Here is a 10,796-nt window from a genome sequence, read left to right as displayed (position 1 = left end):
GATACAGAGGCAGAGCTGCCTCAAACTGATTGTCAAACTGCAGTGGGAAGGCCAGAGAGGGTTGGGGGGCAGAAGGGAGGGGAGTAAGAGATCAACCGAAGGACTTGTATGCATGCATATAAGGGGGGTAGGGGAGGCCGGGGGAAGGTCAAGGGGAGAAAAAAAAGGAGACATATGTAATACTCTTTGTAATACTTTAAGCAATAAAACAAAATAAAAAAAAGAAAGAAAGAAACACAGCTTGGAACATCTCCCCTGTGTACACCCCTCCAGCATGTGGTTGGGCGGGCACAAAGCTAAAGGGGGAGTTCTCTTGGTACTTGAGAGAGAGAAAAGTGGTACCACTTTTAAGATGGCTTCTCAGTTCTTTCCGTACATACAATGGATCAGAGCTCAGTGGAGGCATCGGGAAGCAATGTGGGGAAAGGGAAATTTTCTATGAATCTGTACACAAGGGTTAGGGAAGGGCATTTGTCCTTATCCTTATCCTTAAAGCCACATGAAAAGCAACAACAGGAAGTCAGGACATAAAGACAAAAGCATCTATAGAACCAACAAATGCAAACACTTAACAAGTGAGAACACTTTATTGAAGAACAAGTATATTTCAGGGGGTGGAGGACAAAGGAGCAAGTTACAGCACAGTATCCCAAGTTTGCCTTCCATTACAATATCAACCCACACCAAATAAACCTTTTAAAAACACTCCTCCATTCAGTTCACAGATATAGGAGAGTCAGTGAGTGAGCACATGACTACCCTGACGGGTATTTCTTCTCCGGTATAGACTTCTTTCACAAATGACTGTGTAGATACACATGGAAGAATAAAAAGGTCAGTTTGGAACAGTAAGTTTTAGAAAACGAACCTTAGCTCATTAAAATCCTTCTTAGAAAGGTCTCAACATATCACTCCCCTGTTACATCTTACATCTAGGTCAAGATTAGGAAACAATAGAAAAAAAATAAGATCTGAAACCATTTCAAGAAAGAAGTCAGAATACATTATCTCGGAGCACTAACTGTGCCCAGCCTGGAGAAACACTGGACCAGTTTACAGAGTACTTGGCTATTCTGGTGGAGAAAATGATATGTAGACCATATTCTGTGTGGTAATACATTGTGGACACAAACACTAAGAAAGATGTGGTGCATGTTGAGAATGAAGATGTCTTGCCTTTCATTAGAGAAATGAGCTCTCCAACAACCACTGTAACAGTTTAAATGCAAAGAATTCAACACAGACTGGAAGACACTTCAGCCTCAGTCACTCTGGTCCTCTGGAACCACCAAGAACTACTTGCTGCTCATGTCCATCATGTCCATGACTTGGTCTAAAGGCTATTATTTAATTAAAGTGCTTTTTTAAAAGCAGCCCCATTATAAGGTATAGTGAAGGTATCTAGAACCAGAAGGAACTGAATAATTTTCTTACCATTTCACAAAAACCATTAGACTCAAGCAAGGTGGAAACTGCTTAAAAAACAAGAGGAGTTAAAAGCAAAGTTCTAGAAATTTGTCAAGGTAGAAAAAGGCATTAAAAGCATAAATTAGAGAGGAAGGAGAGGACCTACTCACCTTTCTACCATCTTCTCCTGTCTTTAGTAACCCAACCCTGCTTCCCAGATCCTTGACCTCAGACCAGGAACACATTTAAACATAGATTCTTACTAATGCCAGAGGCAGCCAGGGCTTCCTAGGGAAGTAGGAACAAGGATAGTAAGACAGGAGATAAAAAGTTATTTTAAAACATTTTAGAAGTTAATTAAAACTCAGAGATATAAGAATGGACTTTGTAAGTATACTCGCTTCTGCACAAATAAAAACATTAAAGATACCCTTATTCTTGAACCTGTTTTCAAAAGGGGAGCAAGTCTAGTATAGTGAGATTTATAGAAATACATATTTGTATACACATAGACATAACATACATATTAAATTATAAATCTTTACTCTTGGTTTCTTCACTTCCTCTGACTTTCTCTGGCCAACTCATAAACCGGCTTCTGCTTGGCCATCGAGGAACGAAGTTGCAGAGTCCCTTCTGCCCAAGACCCTGGGTACTGTCGCATCTTCTGCCACAAGCTCACTTCTTCCCCAGTCGAGTCCATCCAGTCCACCACTTCCCCATTACTGATCCCTGAAAAGAAACACCAGAGGAGCCTGAACAGGGATCCCACCCCTTAGCTCACCAGAAAAGATGGGCTTACAAGGATAGCCAGCCACCCCATAAATGACAGTGTGCTATGTAGATGGGCTAATAGGGACAGCAGTCTGGGAAGTATTCCCCGATGATTCTATTCCTGATACTCTGTCAAGAGGCTTCTGATTAATGAAATGGGACTCCAACTGGGACCCCAATAGTTAGAACCCTCTTATTTTGAGGCTTGTGTGGAGCTCTGGTGTCTGACAACTCACCTCATGCCAGAGCTATTGCCCTTCTGGTATTGCCAACTTGACTTAAATGTTTTGTGTGGTGTTGTGTGTTTTTTTTAAATAAAGAAGCTGAACACCTTTTTTCTCTAGCTGTAAACTCCAGGCCCAAAGTTAGGATTGTACATGGCCTCATTCCTATTCTCTTGTACATTCATTCAATAAACATTTATTGAGTGCCGACTGTTTGCCAGTACTCTTCTAGGCTCTAGGGAATATAGTGATGAACAAAGCAGAAAAAGTCCTGCCTGTAGGTGGCTTACATTTGAATAGGAAAGACAGAAAATATCCAAGTAAATCAACAAAAGTAATTCAGATAATGAGGTAAATGTCATGAAGTTAGTAAACCAGGTGATTTGTAGTGCCTAGAGCAGGACATCCTTTAGATGGAGTGGTCTGAGGGCCTCTATGAAAAGGAGATACTTGAGTCAAGATCTGAAGGATAGGAAGGGCCAGCCTTTCCAGACAGGGAGAACACTAATTGCTTAGGTTATAAAGTGGAAATAAGATTGATATATTTGGAGAACAGAAAGAAAGTTATTGTGGTTGGAGCATAGTGAGTAAGCAGGAGAGATGCAGAGATGGATCATAAAGCAACAGAGAAGGTCTAGATCATATGGGGCCTGTAGGCATGCTGAGAACTTTGTTCTAAGTGCAATAGGAAGCCACTGAAGGTTTTTAAGCAGGAACTGACATGAATTGGCTTATATTTGTAAAAACATCATCCTAGATGCTTTGTGTTAAATGCTTTGTATGAGTTATTAATATACAATTACTATTTAAGGCCACGGGAATGCAGAGACTATAGAGAAAAGAAAAGGATCTAAGACTATGCCTTAAGAAACACCAACATTTAGAGTTTGTGTATAGAATGAGGAAACTACAAAGAACATTGAGAAGGTTAGCAGTGAGTTAAAAGGGAGTATAATGTCTTGATTAAAAGCTAAGTATTTCAAGAAAAAGGAAGTGATCAGCTATGTTGGATAGCACTTAAAATTCTAGTAAGAGTAAAACAAAACTTTGGCAGAAGCAATTGCTCAGTGGAGTAGTGGAACAGAAGTCAGCTCACAGTGGATTGAAGACTAAAGAGGGGAGGGAGTGGAGATAATTATTTTTAATAAGTTAGAAGGGAGTTGTAGGATCAAGCGAAGGTTTATTTATGTTTTTCAAAATCAGAAATACCAGAGCATATCTGTTTTCACCTCCAGTAGAGAGGCAGAGAGAATGAAACTGATCAGTCAGGAGAGATAGGAGATTCCAGAAGTGAGGTCATTGAGAGGTGAGGATATGATTCAGAACATTTGGAAAAAGATTGACCTTTGCTAGAAAGGGCCCTTCTTTCATTATGACAGGATGGAAGATGGAAATTATAGGTACAGATATAAGTAGGTTTTCAGATTTTTTTTTTTGGTGGGAAGATGATGGTGTTCCTGGCAATCAGGGTCACATTTATCTGTACACATAAGAAAGAGTACATGAGCTGTATTCCTCTAGGCCTGCATGTAGTAGGTACTCAATAAATATTGGTTGAACATTAACTCAAAGAAAAGAAGAAAACTCCTGTCATAAAGAAGCTTTGTAGAGAGGAAGTTAGTTATATCGGGAGTGAAATGTACGAAAGGCCTTTAAGATAGTGAGGAAGGGGAGAAGCTCTCACCAGTGCCAACACCCAGCCTGACCCCTCCCAGGAAGTCATTGCTGGCCAGGGGCTCCCGGTCCCACACAGTCAGTTCCAGGCACATGTGTTGTAGATCTTCCAGCCTCACACCATTGTAGACAAATGTATGGTTGTAGTGGGGATTCAGGGTCTTCTTCATCACAGGAGTTTTACGCTTACTGGCCTTGTTCCTCACAGGAAGGAGGTATCTGGCAGAGGGTGGGGAGTAATCAACAACCTACTCAAGTCTGGCAATATGTATCTAAATTCTCCTTTCCACTACTACAGGCCTAGCCCAGGGATGTGTGCAAACTCTCAAATCCTAATATAAATATTCCTAACTTTGAATCTGAAGCAGAGTTCCTACTAACCCCACTAGATCATTCATCTGATTCAATTCCTTCAACCAGGAGAGAAAAGTAGCTGAAACCGGGTTGGCTCAGTGGATGGAGTGTCGGCCTGCAGACTGAAGGGTCCCAGGTTCGATTCCAGTCAGGGGCATGTGCCTGGGTTGTGGGCACATCCCCAGTGGGAGATGTGCAGGAGGCAGCTGATCGATGTTTCTCTCTCATTGATGTTTCTGGCTCTCTGTCTCTCTCCCTTCCTCTCTGTAAAAAATCAATAAAATATATTTTTTTTAAAAAAGAAAAGTAATATAATGTTATTCTATTTAAAATATTATATTATATTAAAAATGGGTTTTAAATATTTGGTTACATTTCTTTTGGGCTAGGTCCTCTTTAAATAAAACCAATGTTAGTAACTATTGACATAGCCAAACATGATTTACTTGAGAACTTAATTCAGGGGGTGATCTATAATTTGGGGAAAGCTAGCATTGCTTAAATATTGTAGGGAACAAAGTAATGAGCCCTCAAATCTTAACTGTCAGGGGACAGAGGTTTATTATTATTATTAAGGATTAATTAATAGTATAAGTCTATAACAAAGGAAAAGCCAAACCTATCTGTCTACCACCCTTCTCTTTGGCAATCAGCACTACAATCCAGTCCAAACTGAGCTTAGACCAGTGCAAATGTTGTAGTGGTGGTTTTGCCATAAATTTCAGGAAAAAAAGTTGGTTGCTGGAGGTGGTAGAACACACAAATATAATATCCACAGAGAAAGGTTAAATTGGGCTTCTCCCTTAGCTCTCTTATCCTAAAATTGGTTAATTTCATGCTGGTCCAGGGACTCACCCCTTGACAAAGCTGTCTGAAGTCCCTCCTGATTTGGCAGCCGTCAGGTTCTTGGCTTCTTTGATCCATACCTGGAGCTCTCCCCCTTCCCCACCTTTACCTGTAAGGGATGTCAGCCATAGCAAATAAGTGAGCCCCTACACCTCCAGATTTCTCTTGAGCTTTATCTACATAGCATTTCCTTCCCTTGCTCCTGAAGACAGCAAGCTCCATAACTGGACTGCACCTGGCCTGGATTCTCAGTACCTAGCAGAGTGCCTGACAGTAAGCAATAAACACTCAATTAAGAAAAACAACAGCAATAAATGCTTATAGAAATCTTGCTGTGTGTCAGATTCTATGTTAAGCATTTAATTATTAAAATAACACTATCCTATATAATAAAGAGGGAATATGCAAATTGACCATCACACCCTTGCACAAGATGGCCACACCCATGTGGACACAAGATGGCCGCCCCCATGTGGTCACAGTTAGGAGTCGATCAGGCTGGTAGGGGAGTGGTTAGGGGCAATCAGACAGGCAGCCACAAGATGGCCTGCAGGGGAGGGCAGTTGGGGGGGACCAGGCCAGCAGGGGAGGGCAGTTGGGGGCAATCAGGCCGGCAGGATAGCAGTTAGGCATCGATCAGGCTGGTAGGGGAGTGGTTATGGGCAATCAGACAGGCAGGCAGGCAATCCCTGTGGGATCGGGCCTAAACCAGCAGTTGGACATACTCCAAGGGGTCCCAGATTGGAGAGGGTGCAGGCTGGGCTGAGGGGACCCCCCCCTCCAATGCACAAATTTCATGCACCAGGCCTCTAGTTATCTACAACAATACTATTATTGTCCTCATTTTATAGATGAGAAAATTGAGCCTTAGAGAAATAAAGTTGCCTAATATTAGTTGAATGACTAAAAAAAGAGGACTCCTCCACTGTGTTCTTGATTCTACTCCCACTTCACAGGATTCATCAGGCATCACCAATTTCAACTCCCATTTTTAATATCTGTTTTTTCACTGGTCCCTTCCCTTCAGTCTAAATATCTGCTAATCTCATCTCTCCTTGTAAAAACATATTTTAAAAAGAAAATTGCCTTTCAACCTTGTCTCATTTTCAGGCTATTCTCTATGTCCCTCCTTTCTTTTGCCATCAATTATCCTGAAAAAAAGAGTCCACACTCAGTACCTCTACTTCTTTTGCCTCATTCACTCTGCCCAGTTTCTAGTGAAATCTGGTTTCTGCTTTAACACCCATAAGCCATGTCTTCTCAGTCCTCATTGGGCCTGACCTCCCAGTAGTATGTCAGTACTGTTGACAAGCCCCACTCCCTTCTTCAATCTCTATCATGGCATTGCTCTCTCCTGATAACGCCCTATCTCACTGGCTTTTCTTTCTCTCTTCAACCTTTATAATGGTGACATTTCCCATGGCTCTATCCTTGCCTCTCTTCTCTAGTCATTTTGCACAACCTCCTTGGGGATGTCATTGATTCCCCACATCCTATAGTGAGACTTTGATGTAGGTATCTTTTTTAAGAACTTTGGGTTTCTATTGCCAATAGATAAATTTCAACTCCTTACTATTAGGTTCAAGGTCCTTTTTGGTGGGGCTCCAGCCTCACCAACAATTCCAGCCCTACTCCCATATCTATATCCTATAACTCCAGCCCCACTGAAAAAAGGACTTCATTCCTTCACACTCACATACACCCCACATTTACCATGATCATGTTATTTTCTCTTCTGGAAATGCTCTTCTCACCCTATCCTCTTCCTTTTCTGCCTGATAAAGTCTTAAGTCCAGTTTCATCATTACTTTCTCTTTAAAGCTCTCCCAAATTTAACCAGAAAGAATTTATCATTCCTGCATCTGTATTCTTTTTGCATATGACTGTCTTTCTTGCTAAACTAAGCTTCTCAAGGGGAAGCTTATATCATGTCTCAAGCAAATATCATGTCTCATTCATCTACATATCCATAGTCACTAGCACAGTGGCTGGTATGTTGATTCACTCTTCCTCAGCCTTCAACTTCCTGTCCCTCATTCTTCACCACCCCTTCCAACCATCCTTTCTAAGCCCCAAGGTTTCTGTTCTGTGCTGCCCTCTTAGTAGCTTGCCATAGCTGGACCAAGACCAAGTTAGTTTAATAACCTAAAAAATTAAATGCTAACCCTGAGGCATTCCCTTCTGGTTAAAAATGCAGAAAAGGCTTACTTAGTAAGTAAATGAATCTTCCCTAGAAGATGATCCAGGGCTCATCTCAATCTGGTCTCTCCAACAGTGGTAGCCACCTCATACAGATCCTTTACAGAAGATAAGGGCTACACCCAGGGCCCCAAAGAAAACTCACTCTTTTTCCGGTCACCTCCAACAGGGAGTTTGGAGGCTGGGATGTATTTCAATGAAACCACCAACTCGCCTTTGTGTGATGACAAGCCAGTCAGGGACTCAGCACTGATCTGAAACACAGGGAAACGCAAGGTCAAGCTGAGCTTTTCAGGAGTTGTTGGGACCTCTTGCTGAGGAGATTCTAAAATTATCCCCCCAAACAGCTTCACAGCATGAGGATCCTTCTCCTTATGAATATAATCCAGGGTCCCTAGGCCATGGCAGCCACAGGTTTCTAAGGTAATTTCTTCAGAAGGAGATGCAGAGGAACCAACAAAAAGTCTTCTGCAATGCCCACTATTTTACTACTTGGTGATACACCTACTAGATTCCAAATACCCTCACAGGTCTTCCAGCATGCTTGTCACACAAACTCATAGAGGACTGACACCATGATGAAGGATTTAGCTACGAGTATTGTTAGTAAAAGCCATGGAAACAACTTACATGTCAATCAATATAGGAAAGGTTAAATGAGTGTTTTTAATGCTCTCATATGGTATATGGCATGCAATCATCAAAAGAATGTGGTGAATCTGTACACACTGACATGGAAAGATATCCAACATGTTAAGTTACTAAAGCAAGATGCAGAAAAGTATCCCATTTATATTAAAATATATTCATATTTTTACATATTCATATTTTTAATATATGTATATGTGTATATATGTATGTAAGAAATGATTATTATCATTATCACTTAAATAGTACTTACTCTGTGCCAGGCACTGTTATAAGTACTCTAAGTATATCATTTTGTTTAATCCTCAAAACAGTCCCTATTAGTTACTATTGTTCCCATTTTACAGATTATGGAACAGGGGAACAGAGAGGTTAAGTAATTTACCCAAGTTCTCACAGTAATTGGCAGAGGCAGGATTCAAATTCAGACATTAACCACTCTACTACACTGCATAGAAAACCCCCAAAGGATACAGACAAACGTAACACTTATTTCTTGTAAGGAAGGGAATGGAATGGTGAAAGAAAAAAGGGCTTTCACATTTTATTCTGTATATGTCTATATAGAGAAGAGCATGTATCACTTGAATGATCTTCAAAGAAACATTTTCTTAAAGAAAGCTTCTCATAAAAAAATTGAGGGCTAGATGGAACTCTGTTACAAGGACTTGAATATGTAGCAATTTTTTATTTCAAATTTATGTTACTTTTGATTAATGACTGTCTCTATCATTAGAATCTAAATGCCAGAAGTACAGGAATCAAGTTGTTCATCCTAGTATGCCCAACACTTAGCAAAGTTCCTGGCATGTACATGCTCCACAAATATTTACTGAATGAATGCAAAAGTGAATGAATGAATGTCTGGGATGAACAGCAAGTGGCCTTTCATCTTGGGCTGTGGGTAGCAGAACTGCTTCACTCTATTGGCTCTTTCAGCATGCCTCTGCTCTTTATGCTTCAGTAGAGCATGAGCTGATGCACACTAGAAATGCCCTTTCACCTGCCTGTGTTCACCAGGGCTCCTCTAAATGAGATCCTCATCATTGAAGACATCAATGCCAGGAGGGCATAATCCTTATAACTTTAGAAAATGTACCACATACCCAGAATGCACAAAGTTTAGTGTATGGGTGAGAGAAAGAAAAAGGAGGTAATAGTGGTTACCAGAGGGAAAGGGGGTTGCGGGGAGGACATAGAGACTAAAGGGGGTCAAATGCAAGGTGATGGAAGAAAACTAGACTTCAGGTGGTGAGAACACAATAGAGTACACAGATGTCGTATTATAAAGTTGTAAACATGAAATTTGTATAATGTTGTTAACCAATGTTACCCCAATAAATTCAATGTAAAAAATAATAAAGGTGGTGGATGCCTGGAAGAAAATATTGATTGGGAGGCAAAAAGATTACTGGGGGAAAAACAAACAAACTAGGGACAATAAATGTAGAATGTTTTAAGTTAAATAGATATGTAATATTGAAATGGTCTTTGTATTGTTTATAAAATGTCTACAAAATTTAAATTTCTAAATTGTGAATTTCAGTGGACTGTTAAGAATTGGATTTAGCCTTAGTTGGAAATTGGCATGTTTGTTTCAGTAATATATCTTCATTCTGGTTCCAAATAATTGCAAAGAGCAAATACCTCCATTTTAATACAGCTTTAAATTGATGTGAAGCATTTTTATTGGCAGTAGTTCATGATGGTTTGTACTACCATTTCCAATATAATTGTATCAACTGTAGGCCCTTGAGAGAACGACTTGTGTGCCAAATGCTTACGAAATTCTAAATTTCTAACAATATGCTATAGTTTTGTGATAATTTATTTCCTGTTTTTACTAGTATTTAAAGGGGCAAATTTAATTTTTACTGGTGGTTTTGGGTGTTTTTGGAGGGCAAAAGCTATCAAAATATTATATGTACATTTCCTTTGACTCAGCAGTTCCATCACCAGAAATTTCTCCTATATTACAGCAAAGGTTTAACAGCAAAAAATGCAACAATTTAAATGTATATCAGTGGGGGAATGGTAAATAAATTATAATATAGGCACATGAAAGAATATTATACAGCAATAAAAATGAGATAGATCTGTAAGTGATGGCAGAGAAAGATGTCCATGATAAATGACAAATTGTTAAATAAAAAATCAAGATATTTATAAACAATGAGTTTTGTATGAGCCATTTGTGTAAAAAGGAAAAAAATATAAATCCATATGTGCACATTTGTGCTGCTTAAAATTTCTATAAAGTTATCCAAGTAGTTGATAAACAGTGATTATTTCTAGGGAATGGAACCTACTTTTCTTCTTATACATGTCTATTTTGTTTTAATTTTTAACCATGTACATATAAATTCTTAATTTTTAAATGAGTGTTATCACACACACACACACACACACACACACACACACACACACACACACACATGGTAAAAAGTTCAAACACTTTAAAAGGGCATATACACTGACTGGCTAGATTATTATGACCGGCCAGATTATTATGACCACCCCATCAGTACTTCATTGACACTTCCAAAAATACTGAATATTGAAAACATCCTAAGCAAATACTCTCAAGGTTTTATTATTATTATTATTTGCTTAACTAATTCACTTCATTGTACTGATGGGGTGGTCATAATAATCTGGCCACTCAGTGTA

General features: G+C 39.6%; 1 protein-coding gene across 2 annotated transcripts in view; it reads right to left on the bottom strand.

The window, feature by feature from the left end:
- Window positions 1-563: 563 nt before the first annotated feature.
- Window positions 564-10,796, bottom strand: part of SYTL4 (synaptotagmin-like 4) — a 96,757-nt gene continuing 86,524 nt past the window's right edge. Inside the window, exons 14-17 of one of the 2 annotated variants that reach the window (XM_005869894.2) lie at window positions 7,624-7,732; window positions 5,289-5,388; window positions 4,090-4,298; window positions 564-2,139 (exon numbers count right to left, since the gene is read on the bottom strand). In XM_005869894.2, the coding sequence (XP_005869956.1) occupies window positions 1,964-2,139; window positions 4,090-4,298; window positions 5,289-5,388; window positions 7,624-7,732 (594 nt within the window). In that variant the 3' untranslated portion in view covers window positions 564-1,963. The remainder of the gene's footprint in view (window positions 2,140-4,089; window positions 4,299-5,288; window positions 5,389-7,623; window positions 7,733-10,796) is intronic. The other variant, XM_014542618.1, reaches the window with a different exon arrangement.

The sequence above is a fragment of the Myotis brandtii genome, unplaced genomic scaffold (genome assembly GCF_000412655.1).
Source record: "Myotis brandtii unplaced genomic scaffold, ASM41265v1 scaffold305, whole genome shotgun sequence".
In the NCBI taxonomy this organism is placed as follows: Eukaryota; Metazoa; Chordata; class Mammalia; order Chiroptera; family Vespertilionidae; genus Myotis; species Myotis brandtii.
This window is presented reverse-complemented; position numbering and strand designations above follow the sequence as displayed.